General features: G+C 43.8%; 1 protein-coding gene across 1 annotated transcript in view; it reads left to right on the top strand.

The window, feature by feature from the left end:
- LOC143274709 (putative E3 ubiquitin-protein ligase HECTD4) overlaps positions 1-19,191 on the top strand; it is a 111,490-nt gene that overhangs the window by 65,312 nt on the left and 26,987 nt on the right. Inside the window, exons 43-52 of the mRNA XM_076578612.1 lie at positions 912-1,073; positions 1,879-2,027; positions 3,285-3,528; positions 5,621-5,882; positions 7,873-8,139; positions 10,091-10,359; positions 12,742-12,902; positions 13,679-14,141; positions 15,246-15,376; positions 17,643-17,811. Of these exons, the coding sequence (XP_076434727.1) occupies positions 912-1,073; positions 1,879-2,027; positions 3,285-3,528; positions 5,621-5,882; positions 7,873-8,139; positions 10,091-10,359; positions 12,742-12,902; positions 13,679-14,141; positions 15,246-15,376; positions 17,643-17,811 (2,277 nt within the window). The remainder of the gene's footprint in view (positions 1-911; positions 1,074-1,878; positions 2,028-3,284; positions 3,529-5,620; positions 5,883-7,872; positions 8,140-10,090; positions 10,360-12,741; positions 12,903-13,678; positions 14,142-15,245; positions 15,377-17,642; positions 17,812-19,191) is intronic.

Below are 19,191 nucleotides of genomic sequence, written 5' to 3'. Positions count from 1 at the left end.
TTTGTCTCAGACTGCCTGAATCTTGCTGCATATGACTCGGGGTACATTTGCATTATGTATGTTTCAGTATGTGTTACAGCAGTATGTGATGATGGAGTCTCCTGTCGGACCGACGGATGAGTAGGCAGGCAGGCTTATCTGTAGGTGTGTGTCCTCATATGGGAGAAGAGGCCAATTCTAGATGCACGGTACTTCCTACAGGTGTTGCAAGGGAAAACGTCTCCAGAAGATGAGCCCTGCTTCCTTCGCTCCCGCTTCTCCTTAGTGGCCAGCGTTCTCTTCGTTTTCAAACGTCTTTATGCCACTAGAGCACAGCATCCTCCAGCAAGAGCTGTCAAGGGCATCAGTTTCCCAAGAAGCGATGTCTAAGTCACAGGCTTTGAAGTTTGTCTTCAAGGTGTCCTTGAAGCGCTTGCAGGGTCTTCCAGTTTCGCGGTGGCCTTCCTTCAGCTGGCCATACAGTAACATCTTCGGGATCCTGCTGTCTGTCATGCGGACAACGAGTCCTGTCCAGCGTAGCTGGCACTGGATCAGCAGGCTTTCAATGCTGGGCAGGCCGCTCCTCTCTAGGACCTGGAGGTTGGAGATCCTGTCTTGCCACTTTATGCTGAGGATCTTTTGTAGGCATCTCTGGTGAAACTGCTCAAGTTGTTGAATGTGACGGCGATATGTCGTCCATATGATATTTCACAGCTGTACAACAAGGTGGTCAGCACAACAGCTCTGTCTGGGATGTATAAACATATAATGAGCATTGATTGTTGTTAATCCAGGTCTACAGAAATGCTAGCGCTCACACTCTTTCGCATAATTAAGCACATACATGTGCACCTTTCCTCACACATCACACACACACACACACGCACCCGTGCAAGATGTTTCTTCATACAACGTTTCATCCTGTGTTTCAGTCGAAAGAGATGGTGTGGGAGGTGACGCGCTCCTTCCCCCCAGTGCGGGCGTGTCTGTTCTCCCAGAACCTGACGGTCATCACCTTCCTGGGGGACCCCAGTGCCGGCAGTGGTCTGCCACGAGGCACCATGGTGTTCGCCAACCAGCCCATCCCCAAGGAGGTCAGGGAAAGAATGAACAAATGAATTAACTTTTCTTTTTCCCCAGGGTATTGCGAACAGCAGTATAACAAGAATGTTTTTTTCCCCCCACCCATCCCTGGGGTATAGAATCGAGAAAGAAAAGCGTAAGAAAAAAGAAAATTGAGACAGAATGAAGAGAGAAGAGAGAGAGAGAGAGAGAGAGAGGGAGGGGTGTAAAAGGAGAGGGGGGGGGGGCGGTTATGGGGGTATGGCGGGGTGGGGTGGGGGGGGTGGAAGAGTAAAGAAAAGAAGTGGAAAGAAGAAAAGCTGAGTTGATAACACACGTAAGCAGTTTCAATCCAGTGTCTGAAGATGACAGCACCAGTCAGAAAGTAACATGTGGGGTCAGCCAATATGAAAGACCGACTTTTCATGATTTTCAGCAGGTCGGGCTTATCAGGTGTGTGTGATTTATACAAATACAGGCTTGTACAAAATAACATCGGTTTTTTTTCTAAAAATTCAGGAGTGTGTCTGGTGTTGTATAGCCTCATAGACTGAAAATTACAGTACAATAGAACATGTTGCAGAGATCAGATCATTTCATAAAGAGGAAGAAAGCAGTTCATACAAGTGGTCAGTTTCAGTTTCAGTAGCTCAAGGAGGCGTCACTGCGTTTGGACGAATCCATATACGCTACACCACATCTGCCAAGCAGATGCCTGACCAGCAGCGTAACCCAACGCGCTTAGTCAGGCCTTGAGAAAGTGGTCAGAAACTGCATTTTAAACAGTACCGATGTGCACTGACAAACCTGTCTTTTGTGCTTTGATGATGGTTTCAGGCGCCAACGTTTTACTGGGAGCTGGAGATCTGTTCGTTTGGAGACTCCCATGAGGACAGTTCAGCCGTGGTGTCCTTTGGGTTTGCCCCTCAGGCAGAGAAAAAGGATGGCGCCTGGACCAACCCTGTGGGAACCTGCCTCTTCCTCAAGTCAGTCTGGGCAGCCTCCTTTATGCGCCCTTAATGGGATGTCTTTTGTCTTGTGGCTGTTTTTTTTAAAATAAATTTTATATATATTTTTTTTTATATAACAGTATGAGGTAGTGGAATGAATACAGTGAAAAATGGCAGACACATACACGCATGCACACATGTGTACCTACATGCTTGCTCACAATTATATTTAGTAAAGTTGAATTTGATTTTGTTACACACACACACACCTTCACACACATGCTTGCACACAGTTACAGTCTGGTTTTGAATAAACAGTACATATTTTTAGGCAGTTGGCTTCAAACTATCAGTTTGATAGTACTTGTAGTTTGAGCTTAAGTTTCAAAGAATAAATTCAGTTTAACGAGAGCGCTAAAGAATCGATAGACAGACAGAAAATACGAAAAAAAACACTTAGCTGTATGCAGAGCACAGGAGCAGGAGTCAAGATGGCTGCCAGAAAAACAGGGCGCTAGTCAGGGATGCAGAGGGGAGGTAACCTACTTCGGGAGGTTATCGGCTGTAGCCACTTTCGTTTTCTCCGCCTAGGCGGGTAGTAGTTTGCACAGGAACAGGAATCGGACCCCTGCCGGAGTCTGCACTAGTGGGTCACGGTAAGTATGTTACTTAAACGTAATTTTTGGAAGATAATTTCCTTTTTCTGAGGTATTATGTGTTGATCAGTTGAGGGATTCAAACAGAACGGCTGAAAGACAATCATCTTTTTTGTGTTGTGTTTGGATCAGGGAACACAAAAGTGGGACATGAGTAAAAGCAAGCCAGAAATTTTATATGCTTCTTTCTTATCAAACAGAACCACTTCATTTCCTAATTGATTTATTATTTGTACCAGCAACAGCAAGGCGGTTCACTACTACGGAACCGGCCTGAATTATTGTTTTTATTGTTATTTGTTCCAGCAACAGCAAGGCGGTTCACTACAACGGAACCAGCCTGAATGATTATTTTTATTGTTATTTGTTCCAGCGATGGCAAGGTGGTTCACTACAATGTCACCAGCCTGAATTATTATTTTTATTATTATTTGTTCCAGTAACAGCAAGGCGGTTCACTACAATGGCACCAGTCTGAATGATTATTTTTATTATTTGTTCCAGCAACAGCAAGGCAGTTCACTACAGCTGATGTTCAGTGTTGTTTTTCCTTGCAACAGCAAGGCAGTAGATTGCAGTAGGTAGCATCAACCTGTATTATTATTATTATTATCATCATTGTTATTATTTGTAACAGCAACGGCAAGGCGGTTCACTACAATGGCACCAGCCTGCTGCAGTGGCGCAGTGTGCGGCTGGACGTGACGCTAGGGGTGGGGGACGTGGCGGGCATCGGCTGGGAGCGCTCCACGGAGCAGGGGACAGCGGGCACCTCAGTGCCCAAGGGCACGGTGTTCTTCACCTTCCACGGCCAGCGTCTGTCGGCCACCCTGGACAACGTGGCCGGGGCCATGTACCCCGTGGTGCAGATACAGAAGAAGGTGAGCTTTCTTTCTTTCTCTCTTTCCGTTACATGACTCGACGTCGACTCGCCAATGACTCAATATCGTGGTTGATGCATGCTGGGGTATTTTCGTGTCTTCTCCATAACCCACCGAACACTGACATGGGTTACAGGATCTTAAAGGTGCCGTATTTGATCTTCTGCGAGCATATACACGCAAAGGGGGGTTTTCAGGCATTAGCAGGTCTGAACATATGTTGACCTAGGAGATTGGACAAATCTCAGCCGTTTACCCAAGATTTGAACCCGGGACCCTTAGATTGAAAGTCAACACTTTAACCACTTGGCTTTTGTGCACATCGAGTTGTCTTCCCAAGATAATCTGTGGCAGCAGAAGAAGAGTGTGACCAGTATTCTTTCTTCCCCTCAACAACAGCAAAAAAACAAACCAAACAAGCAAACAGAAAAAAAACAGGAAAAATAAGTATGGTTCCATTTGCAAAATATGGTTGTGAAAAAGCGCAAGAAAAATGAGCGTGGTTCAGTATGCAGACATGATTGTAGAACACAAGAAAAATGTTGTCTATTTATTAACATGAGTTTTATACGCAAGAAAAAAGTTTGGTCCATTTACAACATGGTTGAAAAAAAACCCAAAAAACAAGAAAAATGTTGTCGATTTACAAAATTATTATAAAACAAAGAAAAACGTGTGGTCCATTTAGAACATGATATTAAAACACACAAAAAAGTGTGGTCCATTTACAACATGATATTAAAACACACAAAAAAGTGTGGTCCATTTACAACATGATATTAAAACACACAAAAAAGTGTGGTCCATTTACAACATGATATTAAAACACACAAAAAAGTGTGGTCCATTTACAACATGATATTAAAACACACAAAAAAGTGTGGTCCATTTACAACATGATATTAAAACACACAAAAACGTGTTGTCCATTTACAACATGATTTTAAAACAAGAAAAAAACACTGTGGTCCATCTATAACATGATTGTAAAGCAAGGGAAAATGGGTGGTCCATTTACAACATAATATTAGAACACACAAAAAAGTGTGGTCTATTTACAACATGATATTAGAACACACAAAAATGTGTGGTTCATTTACAACATGATATTAAAACGCACAAAAACATGTGGTCCATTTACAACATGATATTAAAACACACAAAAACGTGTTGTCCATTTACAACATGATTTTAAAACAAGAAAAAAACACTGTGTGGTCCATCTATAACATGATTGTAAAGCAAGGGAAAATGGGTGGTCCATTTACAACATAATATTAGAACACACAAAAAAGTGTGGTCTATTTACAACATGATATTAAAGCACACAAAAACGTGTGGTCCATTTACATGATTTTAAAACAAGAAAAAAACACTGTGTGGTCCATCTGTAACATGATTGTAAGGCAAGAGAAAATGTGTGGTCCATTTACAACTTAATATTAGAACACACAAAAACGTGTTGTCCATTTACAACATGATATTAGAACACACAAAAATGTGTGGTCCATTTACAACATGATATTAAAACGCACAAAAACGTGTGGTCCATTTACAGCATGATTTTAAAACAGAATAAAAGAACATGAGGTACATTTACAACTTGATTTTAAAACACAGGAAAAAAACATGGTTTTGAAAGCAAGGAAAAAAAGTGTGGTCCATTCACAAACATGATTGTAAATGAAAAAAACAACAACCCAGTTGTCTTATGACAAAAAACAACAACAGCAACAAAAAAACTGAATTTCTCATACATTACATATCTTGTACCAGTTCTGTTGAATTTCTGTTTAATACAATGTTGAAGTTCTTTATAAAGTATCTTCGCAAAAAAAATTTTAAAAAGAAAGAAAAATGTCACTTATTTTTTGTGTGATAAGTATGAAGTGTAAACAAAATGAAAGCCTACCTAAATATGTTAACAGAAAAAATAGCAACCCCAACGTAACAGAATTTATGAGCTGACATACATTTTGAGCCACTGTATACGTGTTCATTCATTGCATTCATACATTGATTCCTTTCATGTCATCACCACATTAGTTCACTACCGTTTCTACCTGTACCTCTCTGCTCCTTCATTCACCAGAACTGCCGCGTGAAGGCCAACTTTGGCACGCGCCCCTTCGCCTACGCCGAAGGCCAGCAGCACCGAGACGCAGCGGAGGCAGCCAATGATGTGATGCGAGACATCCGGGAGTCGTTTGGCCACCTGCCTTTCCCCTGTGTGTCGGACAGCGACAGCGACGGGAACGATGCAGGGTCAGGGAGGTCACAGTCGGAGTCCAGGGAGAGTCGCACGCCTCCCCGTGCCCCGTGCAGAACTGCTGCCGCCCCGCCTGCTTTGAAAGGTCTGTGTGTGTGTGTGTATGTATGTATGTATGTGTGTGAGTGACAGAGAGCTTACAAGGGGAAAGGGGGGGGGGAGAGAGGGAGGGAGGAGGAGGAGAGAGAGAAACAGGAGGAGGAGGATAGAGAGAGGAGAGAGAGAAACAGGAGGAGGAGGAGGATAGAGAGAGAGAGGAGAGAGAGAAACAGGAGGAGGAGGATAGAGAGAGAGAGGAGAGAGAGAGAAACAGGAGGAGGAGGAGGAGAGAGAGAAACAGGAGGAGGAGGAGGAGAGAGAGAAACAGGAGGAGGAGGAGGAGAGAGAGGAGAAAGAGAAACAGGAGGAGGAGGATAGAGGGAGAGAGAAACAGGAGGAGGAGGAGGAGAGAGAGGAGAGAGAGAAACAGGAGGAGGAGGATAGAGAGAGAGAGAAGGGAGAGAGAGAAACAGGAGGAGGAGGATAGAGAGAGAGAGGAGAGAGAGAAACAGGAGGAGGAGGAGGATAGAGAGAGAGAGAAGGGAGAGAGAAACAGGAGGAGGAGGATAGAGAGAGAGAGAAGGGAGAGAGAAACAGGAAGAGGAGGAGGATAGAGAGAGAGAGAGGAGAGAGAGAAACAGGAGGAGGAGGAGGAGGATAGAGAGAGAGAGGAGAGAGAGAAAAAGGAGGAGGAGGAGGATAGAGAGAGAGAGAAGGGAGAGAGAAACAGGAGGAGGAGGAGGATAGAGAGAGAGAGAGGAGAGAGAGAAACAGGAGGAGGATAGAGAGAGAGAGAGAGGAGAGAGAGAAACAGGAGGAGGAGGAGGATAGAGAGAGAGAGAGGAGAGAGAGAAACAGGAGGAGGAGGAGGAGAGAGAGAGAGGAGAGAGAGAAACAGGAAGAGGAGGAGGATAGAGAGAGAGAGAGGAGAGAGAGAAACAGGAGGAGGATAGAGAGAGAGAGAGGAAAGAGAGAAACAGGAAGAGGAGGAGGATAGAGAGAGAGAGAGGAGAGAGAGAAACAGGAGGAGGATATAGAGAGAGAGAGAGGAGAGAGAGAAACAGGAGGATAGAGAGAGAGAGAGAGGAGAGAGAGAAACAGGAGGAGGATAGAGAGAGAGAGGAGAGAGAGAAACAGGAGAAGGAGGAGGATAGAGATGAGGAGAGAGAGAAAGAGGATAGAGAGATGGAGAGAGAGAGAGAGAGAGGATAGAGAGAGAGAAGGAGTAAGAGAGAAACAGAGGAGAGAAAGAGAGAGAAAAATGGTATGGCAAATACTGTTGTTGTTGGTGGTTGTTTTTTATTTTTATTTTTTATAATTAATTCAGAGAGAGTCGCTCACAAGAGAGAGAGAAATAGTATGGCAAATATTGTTTGTTGTTGGTGGTTGTTTTTATTTTTTTAATTTTTTATAATTAATTCAGAGAGAGTCGCTCACAAGAGAGAGAGAGAAAAATAGTATGGCAAATATTGTTTGTTGTCTCATTTTTTTATTTTGTTAAACTTGTCAAAAATAATACTTTGCTGCAAACAGTCAGCCACTGGTAATACATCACTGAAAGAAAAAAAGGAGGGGGGAAAAAGTATTCTCAGTCATCTGTTGTAAACAGTTCTTATCTCTGTGTTTGTATGTGTGTATGCATTTGTGAGACTGAGACTGAGATAATTTATTCATTCAAGGCCACAGCCCCACTTGAACACGGGGCAATAACAAAATTTGTAAATGTCATCATCACTGCCAGTGTTTATGCAGTTGATTTCACAGCTTAATAAATGCATTTGTGAGAGAGAATCAGTGTGAATGTAAGGGGTATGTAGTGTTGTGTTGCAGAGTGGTGGGTGATGTCATGTGATGATCTGTATACATGTACGTGTCAGGGTGAGAAAAGAGTGGGGTGGGACCATTGCAGTCACAAATTAACAATCTCAGCTTTGGAAAAGAAATTACAGTTGTTAATCAGAGCTTTGACAAAGAAACCACAGTTCACAGTCTGAGCTTGGACAAAGACTGTAACTGTCCCCTCCACCTCCCGGCAGACTACGACAGCGGCCAGTGCCTGCACTACACGCGGCTGCCCAGCTACGACAACTTTGTGCTGACGGGGTTGGACGCCCAGCTGCCAGGGATCACGGAGGACGACTCTGATGAGGAGCAGGTGGCGGATGACTCTGCCCTGGAGGACCACTACGCCCTGCTGGTCAAGGCCTGGGAGCAGAGGGTCTTCCCCATCATTCGCCGCCGCTTCCGCAACGAGGCCGAGAGGAAGGACGGCCTGGAGCAGATCCGAGGGGCCCTTCAACTTGGTACGTGTGTGTGTGTGTGTGTGTGTGTGTGTGTGTGTGTGTGTCTGTGTCTGTGTCTGTGTCTATGAGGAAGAGAAGGAAAGAGAGAGAGAGAGAGAGATGGGGGTAGAGGGAGGGGAGACAGAGACGGAAAGAGAGAGAGGGGCAGGGGGAGAAGAGGAAGAGAGAGGGGAGATAGAGAGAGGGGGAGGGGAGAGAGGGGGGGGGGGGCAGAGTGATGGGGAAAGAGAGAGGGGAGATAGAGAGGGATAGAAAAAGAGAGGGGGGGGAGGGAGAGAGATGGGGGAAGAGAGAGGGGGAGAGACAGAGAGGTAGGGGAGAGAAAGACATTGTGAGAGATAGAGGGAGAGACAGAGAGAGAAAGAGGTGTGTGTGTGGGTGGGTGTGGGGAAGATGAGGAGTAAAGATCCAAGGTGATTGTGAGAGGTATTAGGAGATTTACAGAAAAAAGTGACCATCTGTTGGAAAGAAAGAGAGAGGGATGGGGAGTGTGATGTGGGGAGGCTGGGACGACTAAATGCAAGAAATGAAATGAACCTTTGTGTGTGTGTGTGTGTATGTGTGTGCAAGAACTGAAAATTGTGAAAGCACAATATGTGTTCTGTGAATGCAGAGAGGGGAGGGTTTGGAAGATTGAGAAATTGATCAGACGGGTGCAATAGCCGAATGGTTAAAGCGTTGGGCTTTCAATCTGAGGGTCCCGGGTTCGAATCTCGGTGACGGCGCCTGGTGGGTAAAGGGTGGAGATTTTTCAGATCTCCCAGGTCAACATATGTGCAGACCTGCTAGTGCCTGAACCCTCTTCGTGTGTATACGCAAGCAAAAGATCAAATACGCACGTTAAAGATCCTGTAATCCATGTCAGCGTTCGGTGGGTTATGGAAACAAGTACATACCCAGCATGCACACCCCCAAAAGCGGAGTATGGCTGCCTACATGGCGGGGTAAGAACGGTCATACACGTAAAAGCCCACTCGTGAATATATGAGTGAACGTGGGATTTGCAGCCCACGAACAAAGAAGAAGAAGAAGATCAGAACCTAATTTTGAGGAAAGAAGAGGAAATAGTGGTCATTCAAAGTGACAGGAGAAAAGAAAAAAAAAAGGAAGGCGGGAGGGGAATAACACATGACATTGGGGTTATGGAGTAGATCAGGGGGGGTGCGGTGTTTATGTCGTTACAGACGATTCAAAGAATGGACAGAGATAAAATGGGGTTGAGAGACATTTTAGGGAAGACATAGGAATGATGAAGCATGAAGAGAAGAGACAAAAAAAAAAAATCAAGGCTTAACTAAAAGAAGAGGGGAAAAGGAGACCCATTTTTGACTCACTTGTGTAAACAAAGTGAGTATGTTTTAACCCAGTGTTCGGTTGTCTGTGTGTGTGTGTTTGTGTGTCCGTGGTAAACTTTAACATTGACATTTTCTCTGCAAATACTTTGTCAGTTGACACCAAATTGGGCATAAAAATAGGAAAAATTCAGTTCTTTCCAGTCATCTTGTTTAAAACAATATTGCACTGCTGGGATGGGCACAAAAATAAAAAAAATGAAGCCTAATTATATGTAGACTGCATTTACTGTTATATTTATATTTTTTGTATTCTCCAAACTTGGCACTTTGATCTGATATTCAACCCAGCAACAAGAGCATTCATGTCATTATTATCATTTTCTGTTCAAACAGGAACTTCTTTTGCTCAGCATGGAAATTTTATTTATTTTGCAAACGTTTTGGTGCAGATAGTAAAAAAGGGAAATTACTCTGTAATTAATGCTAGGAAGCTTAATTTGCTTTAAACTGATCTTTCTCATCTTAAACATTACATTTTGAAATTATACTCAGTACATAAAAAGCTTGGATTTTTTTAAAAGTGTATCACAAGTGAGTCTTGAAGGCCTTGCCTCTCTTGTTTTTATTGCAACCTCAGCTCTGGGTATGTTCGTCAGGCATGACGGACATTGCCAGGCAGACCGTGGAGTTTCTGTATGAGGAGAACGGTGGCGTTCCCCGCGACCTTCACCTTCCGACCATCGAAGACATCCGCCAGGACCTGGCCAAGTTCACCATTGAGCGTGTGAAGAAGGGGACGACGGTGATCATCCGCATGCCCGCCAGCCTGAGCAGCTCCATGGGGGCCTCCCTGCTGCCCAAGTTTGCTGTCCGGGCCATGCTGAAAACGTTTGGGCTGACTGGCACCGTCCTGGACATTGACACAGTAAGGGACAGAGATAGAGATACAGAGAGAGGAGGTGTTTGTGTTGTAACTTTGTGGGTATTCTTGTGTGTGTTGTATTGTATTTCTCTTTTTATCACAACAGATTTCTCTGTGTGAAATTTGGGCTGCTCTCCCCAGGGAGAGCGCATCGCTACACTACAGGGCCACCCATTTTTTTTGTATTTTTTCCTGCGTGCAGTTTTATTTGTTTTTCCTATCAGAGTGGATTTTTCTACAGAATTTTGCCAGGAACAACCATTTTGTTGCCATGGGTTCTTTTACATGCGCTTAGTGCATGCTGCACACGGGACCTTGGTTTATCGTCTCATCCGAATGACTAGCGTCCAGACCACCACTCAAGGTCTAGTGGAGGGGGAGAAAATATCGGCGGCTGAGCTGTGATTCGAACCAGCGTGCTCAGATTCTCTCGCTTCCTAGGCGGATGCGTAGTATCTAGGCCATCACTCCGCATGTGGGTTATTGTTGGCATTTGTGTGTGTTGTTACTTTGTGAGCGTGTACTCTGTGTGTGTGGGGGTTGCTGTATTGGTATTTGTGGATGTAGTAACAGGGAGAGATTCAGATTCAGATTATTTATTCATTAATAGGCCTAGGCCCCTTATGAAGGGGTAAGTGACAATATAAGTAATAACAAACAAAATGAAAATATCTAACCAACCATAATAAGTACACATATTACATAAACGCTGCAATGAAGTACAGCATCTTAAGATGTCACGATATCCCGAAATTTAAATGCCTGGTGTAAAAACAGTGCCAGATTCCATATATCAGCATGTCTCGTGGATGACAATAATAAACTCAGTTTGAATAAACATGGCTGTCGATAGTACTTAGGTGGTATATATTTTTCTCTAATTCTGCAAAGAGCTGGACAACGAAAAACAAAATGTACCTCGTCTTCTTTGTCTTCTTTACATAGTGGGCAAATTAAATCATTGTCAATAAAATCTCTGTATCTATAGTAATGTGTAGCTAAGTCTGACACGCCTAACCTAAATCTTGTTGTTACATACTTCAAATACATGTCCATGTTACATACCAAGTACTGTTTAACATCATGCGTACGTCCAAAAGTTCTATAGAAGCTAAATCTTTCACTGTTTTGAATATGGTAATCCCAGTCCTGCCATCTACAATCAATCAAGCGTTGCCGGAAAAGTCTTACAAACTGATTTATACTACCAACACCTTGATTCAACCATACATCACCAAATCCATATCTAAATAAACAAATACGTACATCTGTGACCCAATTTCTCTTTCCCCTAATATCTAACTCATACAACATTTTGTAAGCTCTATAAGGTATTCTATAATCTTCCATTTGTAACAGCTTAAGCCAATAACGTATACACTGTATAGTAACAGGGAGAGAGAGAAGGAGAGAGTGTGTGTTGTAACTTTGTGAGCGTGTACTCTGTGTGTGTGGGGGTTGCTGTATAGGTATTTGTTGATATAGTAAGAGGGAGATAGGGCAAGTGTGTATGTTTACTTTGTAACTTTATGAGTGTGTATTCTGTGTTTTTGTGGATTGTTTTCAGCATTTGTTGGTACAGTAAGAGGGAGAGATAGTGTGTGTGTGTGTGTGTGTGTTGTAACTTTGTGAACATGCACTGTGTGTGTGTGTGTGTGTGTGTGTGTGTGTGTGTGTGTGTGTGTGTGTGTGTGTGTGTGTAGGTTGCTGTATGGGTATTTGCTGATATAGTAAGAGGGAGGCAGAGAGAGAGAGTGTGTGTTGTTACTTTATCACAGTTTATGAGTGTGTACTATGTATGTGGGTTGCTGTATGGATATTTGTTGACATAATAAAATGTAGAGAGAAAGAGAGAGAGAGAGAGAGTGTGTGTGTGTTGTAACTTTGTGAGTGTGTATTCTGTGTGTGTGTGTGTGTGGGGGGGGGGGGTAGGGGAGGGGTGTGCTGTATGGTTTTGTGTTGTTGTAACAGAGAGAGAGAGAAGGAGAGTGTGTATGTGTTGTAACTTTGTGAGTGTGTACTGTGTGGGTATGTGGGTTGCTGTCTGGGTATTTGTTGATCAAGAATGAGGGAGAAAGATGGAGTGTGTGTGGGTGGGGAATGCCTTGGGCATTTGTTGCTGTGTGTATGCATGTGAGTGTTTGTGTGAGTGTGCTAATGTATGAAACATGCATGTGAGTGTTTGTGTGAGTGCCTCCTTACCTGTTTGTGCCTTCATTTATGTGAATGTACATGTGTGTGTGATGTGTTTGAATGTAAGAGCACACACACACACACTGTGATTGTGAAAAGGATGGCTGATGGCAACACGCTGTGATCAAGGACGTGACAGAATGCCCATACCTCTACCTGTGATCATGCAGTTGGTGTGTGGCTGTGTTTCAGGGCAACGAGCTGGTGCAGGTGGAGACGTACCTGCGGAGTGAGGGGGTGCTGGTCCGGTTCTGGTACCCCCTGGAGATGCTGGAGAAGCCTCAGCCAGGCCTGCGCAAGTCCTCCATCACGGGGGGGCAGACCATGGACACCTCCAACGTCCACATTCACAGGTCGGTCTGTCCACAGGTCTCTGCTGGGCCTGCATCCATCAGCCAGTGCCACCAGAGATGCCAGCTGTAGCAATTTCACTGTATTTTGTTACACTTGATTGCAGTTAGTTCCGATGTGACACCAATGTCAAAATTGTTCAGACGAGTTCATTTTTGACTACATAGCATGGTCACATGCTTTTCTGTCGTAACATTACCCAGACGCTCTAGACTTAGCGATCACGAGGCCAGGGCAGTTACTACTAACCTTGGTCTCACATGATGATGCTCAGCTGATTGTGTGCTTGTTTTCATTGAAACAGCATTGAGTGGACCAGTCAGCCTAATCGTTTGCCCAAACAAGAGAGAACATGGTTAAACAGCGTTCTCACTGCGAATACCGCAATTGATTTATCGCCCTTTAAAAAAAGTATGTTCAAATATTAAATTTTAGAACGTCAGTTAAGGAGCCACGATAGTGTAATGGGTAAGACAGTTTCTTCTCACCCGAACACGCGGGGTTTGAATCTGGTTAGGATTTTTCTTTTTCTTTTTTTTCTTCTTTTTTTAACCCGAAGCTTTATAATAACAAATACAGAACACATTTTATCGATTAGTTTTTTTTTTTTTAAGTGTATCACAAGTGAGTCTTGAAGGCCTTGCCTCTCTTGTTGTTGTTCTTCTTATGATTAATAGTAGTAGTAGTATCATTGTTATTATTACGAATGTTGTAATTATGAACAGGACAACGATGTGCTAACCCTGTGTGTGTGTGTGTGTGGTGTGGGGGACTGCAGGGAGCTGCTGCAGAGCGAGGCATCGCTGGCCCGCATGTTCGTGCGCACGGCTTTCCTGCGCCTCATCGACCACTGCAACTCCCCGGCCCTCGACTACCAGCTACTTTCCACCATAGGGGGCGCCACGGCCACCACTGTGGCCACCACCACGGCCAGCGCGGTGAGCGGCCTGGCGGCCTGCGCTGCCACACTGCAGGAGCTGGACCTGGAGAACCTGCTGCTGCTGTCCATGGAGCTGCTGACCCCGCCTCTCCCCGACGGGACTCTGCTGGCCCTGTCCCCGGCCGTCACCCCCTGGTCCCCCCGCCTGTGCCTGGCCCCCGTCCTCTGCTCCTTCACCGCCATGGTCTATCACCACGGTGACCGCCTGCGCCGGGAGCTGGCCACGGCTATTGCCCGGGCTGCCCACCAGGGGGAGGACTACCTGATCGAGCTGACCAGTCAGCTGTGCATGTGCCTGCAGGTCGGTTGGGTTTGGCCCTGGTGGTGGTGGTCAGTTAAGTTTTTTTATTTTTTTATTTATTTTTTTATTAATTAGACAGGCTTCAGAGAAGTGGTCTGATCATCTGTAGTGCTGGGATGACCCTGCTGTGGGTAATGGGATAGGTGAAGGTGAAGACACACACTGGACCATGGCCTACTGATTTCCTGTCCTGTGCAAACTACTGGTCTGCCCAAGGGGAGAAGTTGAAAGTAGCTAGTGGCCTCCCTTGGTATGTTATTACCTGCCTTCTGTTGTTGGTGTCTGCGTTCATTACAAAAACAAAACAAAAAACAAAAAAAAGTTGTTGTACTCTTGTTTATTTAGAGCAAGGAAATGTACAAACCAAAAAAAAAAACCAAAAAAAAATCATTCATTAGCTGCATATCACATAACAGCGGCAAGCATACTCCAGATGAAGGGGAATTGAAATACAATACTAATTTATATGAACATTTGCTTTGTGAGCCATTCATCTGACAGGTGTTTGGCCCTGGAATTGCTCCCTTGCAGTCAACTGGTTCAGTATTATTTCAATTTGTGATTAATGTCTGGTGTAATCATTTGGGGGGGGGGGGGTTGCTGTTTTGCATTCTCAAAGTGGATTTGCTGTAAGCTAATTGGGGGTGGTGAGGGGCAGATTAGGAATAAACTTTTGGAGAATGTGTGTTTGTGCATGAGAGTGTGTGTGCTTGTGTGTATGCATACGTGTATGTATAAAGCCTTTCATAATCTTGCCATGCATGGACCTCTTGGCACACCATATTGACCATCCTTGACACGCATGTGCAGAATGTGAATAAATGTATCTTGGGGGGGAAGAAGGAACCAGTGTGATGATCATTGTCATCATCTTTTTTTCTTTTCTTTTTTTTTTCCCTCTCAAATTGTTGTTCTTCAATCAGAAGCAAGCAAGAAAACAAAAAGTGGAAGGGAGAAAAACAAAGGGAAGCAAACATGTCAGCATATAAAGTCATAACCAACAGCCACACACACACACACACACACACACACACACACATCACATGCACCCAAGGAAAAGAAAAACAGGTACATAATAACCCTCTCTTTTGTACCCCATTCCAGACTGCCCCGGAGATGTTCCCGTCTGAAGAATTCCCAGTGACAGAGGTCAAGGTGAACACTGACGTCCACTTTCCTGGAGCAGCCTGCCTGTTGGTGTCATGTCGCATTGACCCCAAGACTGGCAAGAAAGAGTGAGTGGGTTGACTCCAGACAGTATCAAAGGTTTTGTTGCAGTAAAGAGTTAGTTGGTTGATATCGGTGTTATCCTACAAAAAAAAGTTAAGAGTTTCAGTGAATTAGGATAAATCGTTTTAATTACACATACTTACTGTGACCCAACTAGCGCAGACTCCAGCAGGGGTCTGACATTCCTGTCCTGTGCAAACTACTATCCGCCTATGCGGAGAAAACGAAAGTACTACGGCCGATAACCTCCCGGAAGTAGGTAACCTCCCCTTTGTCCCCCTGGCTAGCGCCCTCTTTTTCCGGCAGCCATCATGACTCCTGTTCCTGTGCTCTTCATACGGCTAAGTTTTTTTTCCGTATTTTCTGCCTATCTGTCGATTCTCTGAATTAGGATAAATCATTTTCAGCAGCACCACATGTACTTGGCAGATGGCTGACCAAGTTGCTGACCAGGCCTGGAGTATTTCATCTGTATGTGTGTGTCTATCAGAGTGGATTTCTTCTGTAGAACTTTGTGAGAGGAAAAGGCTTCATTTGCCATGGGTTGTTCTTCAGTGTGTCACCAGGCCTGGAGTATTTTCATCTTGTGTGTGTGTCTATCAGAGTGCATTTCTTCTGTAGAACTTTGTCAGAGGACAAGGCTTCATTTGCCATGGGTTGTTTTTCAGTATGTCACCAGGCCTGGAGTATTTTCATCTGTATGTGTGTGTCTATCAGAGTGCATTTCTTCTGTAGAATTTTGTGAGAGGACAAGGCTTCATTTGCCATGGGTTGTTTTTCAGTGTGTCATCAGGACAGGAGTATTTCATCTGTATGTGTGTGTCTATCAGAGTGCATTTCTTCTGTCGAACTTTGTGAGAGGACAAGGCTTCATTTGCCATGGGTTGTTTTTCAGTGTGTCATCAGGACAGGAGTATTTCATCTTGTGTGTGTGTGTCTATCAGAGTGCATTTCTTCTGTAGAACTTTGTGAGAGGACAAGGCTTCATTTGCCATGGGTTGTTTTTCAGTGTCATCAGGACAGGAGTATTTCATCTGTATGTGTGTGTCTATCAGAGTGCATTTCTTCTGTCGAACTTTGTGAGAGGACAAGGCTTCATTTGCCATGGGTTGTTTTTCAGTGTGTCATCAGGACAGGAGTATTTCATCTTGTGTGTGTGTGTCTATCAGAGTGCATTTCTTCTGTCGAACTTTGTGAGAGGACAAGGCTTCATTTGCCATGGGTTGTTTTTCAGTGTGTCATCAGGACAGGAGTATTTCATCTGTATGTGTGTACCTGTCAGAGTGCATTTCTTCTGTAGAATTTTGTGAGAGGACAAGGCTTCATTTGCCATGGGTTGTTCTTCAGTATGTCACCAGGCCTGGAGTATTTTCATCTGTATGTGTGTGTCTATCAGAGTGCATTTCTTCTGTAGAATTTTGTGAGAGGACAAGGCTTCATTTGCCATGGGTTGTTTTTCAGTGTCATCAGGACAGGAGTATTTCATCTGTATGTGTGTGTCTGTCAGAGTGCATTTCTTCTGTAGAACTTTGTGAGAGGACAAGGCTTCATTTGCCTTGTTATTATTATTATTTATTTATTTATTTATGTAAGCTTATCTATTATTTATTCACCTTTTTTTTTTCCTTTTTTTTCAAGGCCTGACTAAGCGCGTTGGGTTACACTGCTGGTCAGGCATCTGCTTGGCAGATGTGGTGTAGCGTATATGGATTTGTCTGAACGCAGTAACGCCTCCTTTAGCTACTGAAACTGAAACTGTTTTTCAGTGTGTCAAGTGCCTGCTGCACTTGGAGCCTTGGTTTATCTTCTCCTCTGAACAACTGTTTGATTTTCCTGGCAAACTTTGGAGAAAGAGTGACACCAAGATTAAAAACACAGACACTCACAGATTCTGTATTGGCAGATAAACATCTTAAACATTTTGCCTCCTCCTCCTTTCTTGGATAAAGATAAGCAAGAAAAAGTAAGTGGATTGATAACAGTGTTATGTTGCAAGAAAGAGTAAAATGTGTGATATCAGCGTCAGTTTGCATGGAAAAGTTGGTTGATACCAACATTGTCTCTTGCAAGTTGTGGCAGGTTTTGTGATATCAAGGGTTTCTTCCTTTGTTTTCTTCTTTGGGTTGAAAAGTTGCAGCGTAGTTACCAGAGCATATAATAAAATGTTAGGTTTAGGGCGGAAATGTTAACAGTCAGTTACCAGAACTTTCTTACAACCTCCATCAGTTGTAGTTTTCTGTGTTTATTTATTTATCCTGTGTGTCTGGTTAGCTCCTCGCCCTACAAGTCGCCGTGGGCACGGATCTACACCTACACAGGAAAGCGCATCAAGAAGACTGGTCAGGTGACCCGACAGGAGGTGGTCAGCTACCCCCGAGACACCAGCACCACCAGCACACAGAGCGACCAGTTCACGCCGGCCATCATCCCTGCTGACATGGTACACAGCTCTTACCAAGCGTGTTTCTCTTTTCACACACTTTCTCTAACGTGTATGTGTGTTTGTGTGAGTCTGCGCACATTTGACTGAAGCCTTAATGAATAAGAGAAAAAACAAATGATGAGTACCTAAGGACAGTTGTCATTCAGCTGTGCCCAGGTAGGCAGCCTGTTGTATGAAGAACTCTGTGTTAGAGCTTTGTTAGGTCTCTGACTGAAGATGGGTGCTATATTAGTAATAGTAATGGTAATGATGATAATAATAATTATAATGATAGTAATAGTAATTGGCTGTTGAGAGTGTGCTTTTATCATAGTCTGTTGCAAAATTGATAGGATGTATGACAGCTTTCTCCGTATCAAGTGTCAGGATGGATGCCTTGTGCTGGTGTTTGTTCCCAATTACAATGTAAGTTTGTTGTTAACACATTTTGGAATGATGTGCAGGAGAGGATGTTCATACGTTACAGCCAGTTAGTATCGCTCCCTCTGTAAGATAACATGGGCTGCATGAAAGTGACAGCTGGTTATTGATGCAACACCTCCACATTAAATAACATGGATTGCATGAAAGTGACAGCTGGTTATTGATGTAACACCCCCACATTAAATAACACGGATTGCATAAAAGTGACAGCTGGTTATTGATGTAACACCCCCACATTAAATAACACGGATTGCATAAAAGTGACAGCTGGTTATTGATGTAACGCCCCCACATTAAATAACATGGATTGCATAAAAGTGACAGCTGGTTATTGATGTAACGCCCCCACATTAAATAACATGGATTGCATCAAAGTGACAGCTGGATATTGATGTAGCTCCCTCCATGAAATAACATGGGCTGCATCAAAGTGACAGCTGGTTATTGATGTAGCTCCCTCCATGAAATAACATGGGCTGCATCAAAGTGACAGCTGGTTATTGATGTAGCTCCCTCCATGAAATAACATGGGCTGCATAAAAGTGACAGCTGGTTATTGATGTAACACCCCCACATTAAATAACATGGATCGCATAAAAGTGACAGCTGGTTATTGATGTAGCTCCCTCCATGAAATAACATGGGCTGCATCAAAGTGACAGCTGGTTATTGATGTAGCTCCCTCCATGAAATAACATGGGCTGCATCAAAGTGACAGCTGGTTATTGATGTAGCTCCCTCCATGAAATAACATGGGCTGCATCAAAGTGACAGCTGGTTATTGATGTAACACCCCCACATTAAATAACATGGATTGCATAAAAGTGACAGCTGGTTATTGATGTAACGCCCCCACATTAAATAACATGGATTGCATAAAAGTGACAGCTGGTTATTGATGTAACGCCCCCACATTAAATAACATGGATTGCATAAAAGTGACAGCTGGTTATT

The sequence above is a fragment of the Babylonia areolata genome, chromosome 29, assembly GCF_041734735.1.
Source record: "Babylonia areolata isolate BAREFJ2019XMU chromosome 29, ASM4173473v1, whole genome shotgun sequence".
Taxonomy (NCBI): domain Eukaryota; kingdom Metazoa; phylum Mollusca; class Gastropoda; order Neogastropoda; family Buccinidae; genus Babylonia; species Babylonia areolata.
This window is presented reverse-complemented; position numbering and strand designations above follow the sequence as displayed.